General features: G+C 42.1%; 1 protein-coding gene across 1 annotated transcript; it reads left to right on the top strand.

Annotated features, from left to right (window-relative positions):
• Positions 1-9: 9 nt before the first annotated feature.
• On the top strand, positions 10-9,255 carry frs3 (fibroblast growth factor receptor substrate 3). Its single transcript, XM_035661465.1, has 7 exons — positions 10-191; positions 1,808-1,933; positions 2,048-2,136; positions 2,310-2,496; positions 3,448-3,609; positions 6,124-6,245; positions 6,330-9,255. The coding sequence occupies exons 3-7, from the start codon at positions 2,071-2,073 to the stop codon at positions 7,650-7,652; spliced, it is 1,860 nt and encodes a 619-aa protein (XP_035517358.1). The 5' UTR covers positions 10-191; positions 1,808-1,933; positions 2,048-2,070; the 3' UTR covers positions 7,653-9,255.
• Positions 9,256-9,468: the final 213 nt, after the last annotated feature.

The following is a 9,468-nucleotide window of genomic DNA, read 5'->3' as shown; positions in this document are numbered from 1 at the left end:
AACAACATTTTTTTTTTTTTTTTTCCCTACTGCTCTCACTGCATCTTTTACTCGCGTCTCTGCCGTGCAAGTGCCACATCCCGCTACCAGCAGCAGCCGCCGCCGCCGATAACTAATCGCAGTTTCAATGCTTATTTCGCATTAAAGGGGGCTAATAAAAAAAAAAAAAAAAAAAAATCCGTGCCAGACATGTGAGTAGCAAAACCATCGCTTACCCGTTGACTGCTGTGTGCTCACGCTATTGTATCCTCACACCACAGAGAAACAAATGGGCATTGAACCGTGTCGTTGTGCATTTAGTGTCAGTGTGCTGGTTTCATTGTAGCATGGCTGAGCCGAGCTCTCTGCACATTGATGGGGGGCAGATGAAGCCTCGCTTGTCGGCTTGTTTTTTTGGGGGGGCTCTGGGCTCTGCGTCGGCTTGGCTAATTGAGCCCTAAAAAAATATATATTTAAAAATCAGGCTGTGGTTTTCTTGCTGTAAATAGCCCAGATGTAGAGGGGAAAGCCCATTCAATCACAGGCTGTGTGGTTAGTGTGTAACGTATCCGAGCTCTTTAGCCCTGCTCGCATTGACTCAGGGTTGCTGTGAATGTGATGTGTGTGTATGTATATATTATATATGTATAAGATAGTGTTTGTGTGTGTGTGTGTGTGGGGAGAGAAGAGAGAGAAGAGAGAGAAGCAGAGAGAGAGAGAGAGAGAGTCCAGCCTGGCATCTCCAGTCAGATGTGGAGGCCCAGGTTAGAGCACACATAATGCGGCGGTGTTGGTGTGAGATGTGTGTGGAGGCTGTGAGAGGTGAGGAATCAGGAGCAGGAATCACAGGATGATCACTGGTGCAGATGTGAGCACAAGAAGCCCACTGGATAGCGGCGATGTCTGTGTATTGTCCAGTGCTACATGCAGTCTAGAGCTCAAAATCACAGAGGTGTAAGATTGTTTTGTGTATTTGTTCAGTGTTTTAGATGCACAGCTGGCGTATAGGGATGTGTAGTTTGGTTTGTGATTTCCTGTAATAACTTTACAGAAAACTCACTGTAGTGCTTTTTTTAAATCGATAGATTATTCCTATAATCATTTGCAGAATTTCTCTTCTTTGTCTGGATTATTTGTGACTGCGCATAAGAGATGTGCGACAAAATAATCTCAGCTTTTGCTATCTTTTGAACTAGAGAGAGACTGGTCCTTCTTTTTCTCTCCTGATACCTGAACTCAGGTTGTTTGCCGATATGAGTGCGACTGATACTGTTTGGATCGTCTTTATTTATAGCAACGTGTAGATTGTTTTGGGACTAGAACTATGTCAGCAGCTCACCGTGAAAGAAAGAAAGAAAGAAAGAAAGAAAGAAAGAAAGAAGTGCATTTTTGAATAATAAACTGTATTTAATGCGGAGGGGTTATGTCGTGGTTGATACACACAGCCTGCTAAGTAAAGTCAGTGTCAGCGAGTGGAATCAGTGCATCAGGGAATGAAGATATTTGCTTCATTATTTAGTTACACATATGAGATATTTCACAGTGTTGACAGACAGGGAGAAGTTCAACTGTTACTGTAACTTTGTTGCTAAATAGTTAAATAGTAATGAGAAGTGTTTGATAATGATTTTAAAGCTTGTGGATAGTAGAGAGGAAATGAAGGGAGGAGGAGGAGGGATGACATGCAACAGGTTCAGTGTCTTTCATCCTTAGACCACCAGGATGCCCCGAGTCCACCTACATCTCTGCTAAACACAAAGCAGAGAGGATATCTGACTAACTTTGACTAACAAGTTTTTATAATCTTGGATGTTGTTCACTGTTTCAGGGGTGAGAACATCATGCTTTTCTTGAAGATGTCAGTCCAGCAAACCAATAGGCTTGTGACGACGATGCCCAGTCGAAGATCCTGGGATTGAGACGTGAATCCCTTTACACTGATGGCCTGGACTGAGTAAGTGTGTGTGCCTGTTGCCTGAAGTGGACGTTCAGTGTTGTTTTGTCTGTTTTGGATACCTGGCATCATGTTGTTTATGCAAAAAGGTGATGATGTTTGTTTCTACGACAGGTTTCAGCTGGCCTGCTGAAGCTATGGGGAGCTGTTGGAGCTGTCTGTACAGAGACCCCATCCGAGACAACCATCTCACCAAATTTAAGGTCAATAAAAACAAAATAACTTTAAATTCATCACATTTCTTTGTCTGGTAATCTCCTGTATAACAGCACCACTTGTACTGTTTGCTTCCATGTTACATTATGCTGTAATAAACTCTTGTATTTTACAGTTTATTGCAATAATCTTCATATTATATGTTTTCTCCCGGTCCCAGGTCACCAATGTGGACGATGAGGGCAACGAGCTGGGCTCTGGGATCATGGAGCTCACCCAGACCGAGCTCATTCTTCACACACGTAAGAGGGACGCCATCCGGTGGCCGTATCTCTGCCTGCGACGCTACGGCTACGACTCAAACCTGTTTTCCTTTGAGAGCGGTCGTCGCTGTCAGACTGGGCAGGGTAAGCAGCATTTTCTGTGTCTCTGCCTCAGTAACACCGCTGTAGAGTCACGATGATGTTGTTTTCAATACATATTATCATCTACCACTTTATATGTTTATATGTTATAATGTTTTAACCATTTGTATGGCGTTGCTTACTAGGCTTTTTTCACAGACATTTGGACATGTCACAGCAGCAAAAGCACAGGTGTATATAATGAAATTAATGATGGCTGAATTCCATTTAGCTGCTCCAGTTTCGGGATACTGGTACTGTGAATGTACAGCACTTGTTAATGTCATTAGTTTTGTTTCATTGTGAAAGATGAGCACCCAGCATCTGGGATCACCCTTTCATTTCAACATGGTCGTAGCACACGTCTTACTAACTGGTGCTGAACAGCTGTCAGCCTGCTGTCATAAAGGGTTGGGACCTAGCGTTGGGTAATGACCTAGCTGGCCAATCGCTGCGTGAAGTGGGTGTGAGTGTCGGGTTGTCGGCGAAGCTAGTCGGCCATCCGACAAGCAGTCCTGATGGATGCTGGCCCCTTGAAACACGGAGAAGTGAAAGAGAAAGAAAGTAATAATGTTTTGTTTCAATGAATTTATAACCGTATGACTATCATGCTCAGGTCAGGAGCATAATACCAAATTAATCACACCTGTGGGTGTGACATCACCCTCTGCACACATACAGTATGTACGCTGTGCACACACACACCCTCTTTTTTTTTTGCCGACTGGGAGGGAAAAAGACACAAACATCACTTACCATATATATTATTACTCACCAGTGTAGTGTTACTGGACAAGATGTTAAATGTTTAGTCAGAGCAAATAACTTTATAAACCTCAAGTCAAATTGTCAGTCATTCATCTGTCCCTCAACCATGAAGTTAGTTTTCTTTTCATTGCGTTATTGGTGACTAATTGTAGCCTAACAATGTTGTTATTTTGCTTGTTTGATTAGGAATCTTTGCATTTAAATGCTCCCGAGCAGAAGAGATCTTCAATCTGCTTCAGGAGCTGATGCAATGTAACAGCATCAACGTGGTGGAAGAGTCGATGATGATGAGTCGCAGTGGTCACACACCAGAGATGGAGATGTCTCGCACACCACAGACTCCCAACAGTGAGTCACACCACACACACACACACACACACACACACACACACACAGACACACACACACACACACACAGACACACACACACACACAAAAGTAAGAGTCCTGCTAATTATACACTTATAATTGTAAAACTTGCATGCAGCAATACAGCAGTAAATTTAGCAGAATTTATAAGCTATTAATAGCCACAGGTTAAATTGAACCTAGTGAGTCACAGATACAAAGGTATCCAAATAACACCAAGTGAAGCGGAAACACAGCCTGCAGACGTAGACTTTAATTTGACCATTATATATTATGTCTCTAATGTCCTCAGAATGTTGCATCGTTGTTGATTAGTTTTATTGTGGCTCAGGAGGTATAGCAGGTCGTCCACTAATCACTGGGTTGGCGGCAGTGCTGTAGAAGTCTGCTGTCTCGGACTTGTCTTTGACTCATTAATATTTGCACTCGGACTTGTCTTGGACTTGGCTATTGGTTACGCCAAATATTCTAGTTCAACAGTGTGTTTGTTGAATTTACTTCCTCCTTCAACACACAACCACCGATACAGAGTGCCTGTTCAGAAAATGGGTATTTGTTTAATACAAAATTCATCTATAAGTAACCATGGTTACCAGGCAGTAAATCAACGTTACTTTACAATTGTATGCCTGACTGCCAAAACTCACCTCATTGGTCATGCGATTCTCTGTCTCGACTTGTCATGGTCTCGACAAAGGTGGTCTTGACTCCAGCACTGGTTAGCAGTTCGATCTCGAAGACCCTGAACCCCAAATTGCTCACGAGCGTAAGGGAAATGAACCTCGCATTGTATGTTGTTGTGTGTGAATGAAGGCAAATTGCAAAGCGCTTTGGATAAAAAGTGCTATTTAAATGCCATTTAGCATTTACAATCTGACATAGTGTGTGTGATCCTAAATTGTTGAAATATAGTTTTTTAATTCTTAATTTTAATCTTAGACACAATATGACTATTTGAATGAAAGCATGACTTTATCATGTAATTCTGAATACTTAAGTTGCTCCTGTAACATATTTCTATTAAGATAATGCTGTGGTAATGACTATAATAATATTGGACATAAAGTAAAAAAATATTATGATAAACAAATAACACTAACACTGGAACATTAGAAGTGTTTTATTACCTAATATGAACTCAATAAATGACGCCCCCTCCAGCTCTGACAGTATACAGACTATTTAAAGGAGTTAAGTGACATATTGCACTCAGCAATTTTCATTGTTAACATAACTAATAATTTAAACAATATAAAGATATTCAAACTCTCAAATAGAAAAAATATAATATAGCTCACAACACAAGTTCATGTTAACACTAAAAGCACTTTTTTAAAGAACACAAAAATAAGACACAGACACAAAAGGTTGAATGAAATCAAACCATCATAGTTTTTCAAATCAGATAATGTTAATTTATGTGCAGTACTGTATTCAATATTAGTTAATTATCAAAAGTATTTTGCCAATCAGTTTCTCTATTTAGAACGTACACACACACACACACACACACACACAAACACACACATTTTTCTTTACTTCCACATCTTAATAAAATCAAACACATTTACAGTTGTACCCAGACTGCATTTAGTTTGTTCCATTACTTCGCAGTTCAGTCTTGTTTATGTTAGCTAGCTAGCAGTTAGCTATTGTTAGCTAGCTGCTGTTATTAAAACAGTGTGCAGCTGTTTGAATTTGAGCTACGGAGAGAAGCTAGCAATTATACATTACATGGCCCCCCTTTGTAGTTCCCTTTCCAGGAATATGAGAATTGTTTATGCTGACAGCTCTCTGTGCAGAAACTTGTGCTAAACCTATTTGTTGAGAAGTTTTTTTCTGTATACAAAGTTCTGTACTGCAGTGAGTTTAAAAAGATTATTCTCAAAATTCTGACCCTGACAAGAAAACCCCTTTAGGTTAAGATATACTTATGTGTTCTGTCCCAAATTTCTGTCTGGAAGAAAGACTTGTAAGCAGTGTAAAGAGGACAGCGGCTCTTCCATGCCTCTTTCATGTATGACAGTTCATCCCTAATAAAGTGAAGTGGGTGAATTATTTGACTGACTGTTGTGATGTGATGATGTTGTAAAATGATCGTCAAAATGTGGCTTTTATTTTCTCAAAGAACATGATCGTTATTGTTAATGCATTCATGCATCCTTGGCATATATGACTAGAGGCACGATGGCTGAGAACTTAATTCACGTTCAAAAATTTTAATGGACTTTTTTAACTTGGTCTTAACTGCAATAAACACAATCTTTGGAGCCAAGTTAAGCTTTAGCTACAGTTATAAACCAAAAACATTTGAATTGTACTTTATAAAGTATAACAAATCGAGTAATTCAAACTGCATTCTTTTTTCTGTTTTTAAAGCTTGATACTATTTATAACACATCATCAGCTCACTGAATCATGGCTTCACCTGATCACAAATGCTGTATTTCTTTGTCTGTGTCTTTATATTGTCATCAATCAATGTGTTTGCAGCTCCAGCGTTCCCTGTCCAGGCTTTCCCCAATGGATACCCTGGTTATCCAATCAGAGGTGATTCCTCTCAACCCTCTCTTGCTGATGATCGTGGACATAGCCTCATGGGTTTGGAAGACCAGGTAAGACCTATCCTTGCTCCTTTTTATAGTTCACTGTAGCTGTTCTTATTCACAATTTGACCCTGCTTTTATTTTATCTGACAGACCCACACCTATGTAAATACTGTTAGTATGGAGGGGGATCTCTCTATGCGTCACTGTGTGCACTCCCTGCCCGAGGTGCGGCCCAGCACTTTCCCTGAAACTACGCGGGGAGCCATGCCCGTCGGGGGCCAAGGAAATCCGCAGTCCAACCTGCGGTGCTGTCCCCTGGAGGAGCATAATGATCCTCAGGTGTTTTTACAGCCGTCCTCGCAGGAGGTCAAATTCATGCTGGGCCCCACTCCAGCACAGCGCCATCTGCTGGAGAGAGAGAGGGAGAGAGAGAGGGAGAGGCACGGGCACAATCCTCACAACCTTCAGCCAGTAGAGGGTGCAACAGGCTCAGAGACGGAGGGAGACGAGCCCTCCATGCACCTGTGCAACTCTCACTCCTATCACCATTTTCATCATCACACGCACCGGCACCCGGGGCTCGAGCACCCGGACAGCTGCCAGAGCGGCGAACTCACGTACGAGAACATCAACGGTCTGAGGAGCGGCCGGAAGCAGCGGCTGAGTCCCAGCAGTGTGTCGCAGTCTGTGGGTTCGAGCAGCAGCAGCAGCACCGGGGACAGTCACTCCCACTCCCTCCTGCACCCGCACGCCCACGGCCCCTCCTCTCTACCCCCGCAGGGCTACGGCTGCGAGAGGGGCATGGGCGGAGGTCATCGTCGGACAGCTCTGCTCAACTACGAGAATCTGCCCTCTCTGCCGCCTGTGTGGGAGTACGGCGCTCTGCAGCGGGATGATGAACAGGATGAAGAAGACGATGAACAGGATGAGGATGAATACGAAGAAGAGGAGGAAGACTTTGATGAGTATGAGTTCTCAGAAGGCCCTGGGACGCCCAACGGGTACCACCAGGATGGCCGGGGCATACACAGAGATGCCCTGCAGAACTATGTCAACACAGAGCAGGTCCAGCCGCCCCGGCTCCGACACGCCTGCCCGCCGCATTCACGGCCATGTCAGCCAGACAGAGGGGGGCGAATATTTAGTTTTGATTTCCGCAGACGATCGAGGTCAGGGGTTGGAGGCTGTGAGCACGGCCACATGCCTCCATCGCGGCAGCTGAATTATATCCAGGTGGACCTAGAGGGAGAACCTCCCTGCCAAGCCCTCAGCAGTGGGGGTGCCCAGACCCAGCCACAGCACCAGCGCCTACCACCCAAAAAATGTGGCCCCCAGGCACCCCGGCGCAGTGAATGCTACGCAGTCATTGACCTAAAGAAGACCGCTGCCATGTCCAACCTGCAGAAAGCTCTGCCCAGGGATGATGGAACTTCCAGAAAGACTCGCCACAACAGCACAGACCTGCCTCTGTAAACGGTGTTCAAACTGAAGAGGAGCGATGAAGACAGATGAAGGCTTATCCTCATCTTAGCACACTGGACCCTTCACTGTCATCCATCCATTCAACTGTCGGGCTGACTAATACAGTACAGGTACCTAATTAGAAACTTACTGAAACCTATCTGTGCATATAAAAGGAAATGAGAAATCTCTGAGGAGAATTTGCCATTTTATTCTGTGTTATTTATTAGATATGTGGTGTGAATCCCTCTCGAGAAATTGGCAGTTTTTACTGCAAATACTTTGCTGGATATATGGATATTTATATATAAGCATAGAATCATATTTATATGTATGATTTTATGCTTAGCTATGACTTAGAGCAGAGACCTCATTGGAAGCAGTCATTGCCATACTGTATTAGCAAATTCTAATTCATAAACCCATCTCCACTCTCAAATATTATTGTTCCTATCATTTACTTATTTTACATCCATGTGGGTTTTTATGGAAATACTACGAGAGTCAAAAATGTGACTCTCATTACAGAAGAAGTAGAGCAGTTGTTGGCATGAAGGTTAATGGTTCCTCCAAGATACTGGCCAATATTCATACCTCATCACAAGCATCTAAGTCTAATATTGTGGCTAGTTGAAGAGACCATTATTTATTATTTTATTATGCCTATAGAGCATTTTGCACACAATCCTATGGAATTGTATTTTATCATATGCTAGGAATGGTGTCGTCCAATCCAACAAGAACTAAATGAACAGAAGAGATGGTGATATTTGGAGAATTATACTAAACTGAATGACCGTAAAAGTAGCACACATGGATTAAAACGAGCTTTCAGCTCCCACCTGTCCACATGCAGCAAATGAAAAAAGTAGCATATCATCATTGATCATACCTCCTGCACATCATCCCAGAACTGCAGGAAGTCCACGTGGTTTACGCTTGTCACATTGCACTTTTAACCCTGGGCCACTGAAGCGCTCTTTGTCTCTACTCCCACTCCACTGGAGCCACAGGTTCGACCGCGTCCTTTTACCAAAAGCAGGGGCCAAATATTTCAATCTTAGTCAGCATTGTAGATAGGATTTATTTACATATTTTGAAAGAGACATCAACAACCTCAAATAGTGGCATTAAGCTATAACCTCACATGAAATGTGCTGAATCTATAATTTGTTAGTAATCAGGTGTGAATGGTCTGTGTTAAAGGGTAAATCAAGTATGTCACCAAGTCATGCAGTGAAGACTTATGTGAGGCTATTTATCGACCTTCTTAATCAGATATTTATTTATTTATTTCATAAATTATTCATTCTTTTTTTTTTTTTTTAATAATTTCTGTTTTCCATGTGATGACCAGCGTTTTGTAATCCAGTTGGTAATACAGAGACCAAAGTTTCACCTCAAATTATCACTGGACACTGGTGTGTTACTGTTATAACTGTGCTTAATTATATTTCAGAAAAAGAAAGACTGTATTTATATTTTAAGTGCCAAAACTTAATTGCAAATTGTATGATGAATGAACTCAAACGTGCCAATAGGATTCGTAGAAAGACTAGAGACAGAGAGGCATACAGCGATAACAGTCGGGAGACAAACTTTTAAAAACAAAAAAAACAAAAAAAAATGGTTGGCACAAAAAAAAAAAAAAACAGAATCCAACTTTTTAAGGAGAAATAGAAATTAAAACGACAAAAACTGCACATTCCACCTCATCCACATCGACAGCCATTGCGGAGCGGGATATAAGAATGGTAATCTTGTAGTCTGATAATCACAGTTAGGGTGGTTTTATGCTGCTACATGTACATACTAACAGTAGCCCACG

Source organism: Morone saxatilis, unplaced genomic scaffold (assembly GCF_004916995.1).
Source record: "Morone saxatilis isolate NCDOM2014 unplaced genomic scaffold, NCSU_SB_2.0 Contig18, whole genome shotgun sequence".
Taxonomy (NCBI): Eukaryota; Metazoa; Chordata; class Actinopteri; family Moronidae; genus Morone; species Morone saxatilis.
Note: the sequence above shows the minus strand (reverse complement) of the source record. Positions and strands in the feature narration are given on the sequence as shown.

Bases quoted from the DNA above. Each gene is read 5' to 3' on its own strand.
- frs3 (XM_035661465.1), top strand. From the start codon at position 2,071: ATGGGGAGCTGTTGGAGCTGTCTGTACAGAGACCCCATCCGAGACAAC. The intron at 2,497-3,447 runs GTAAGCAGCATT...TTGTTTGATTAG, and splicing joins TCGCTGTCAGACTGGGCAGG to GAATCTTTGCATTTAAATGC. The intron at 6,246-6,329 runs GTAAGACCTATC...TTTATCTGACAG, and splicing joins TCATGGGTTTGGAAGACCAG to ACCCACACCTATGTAAATAC.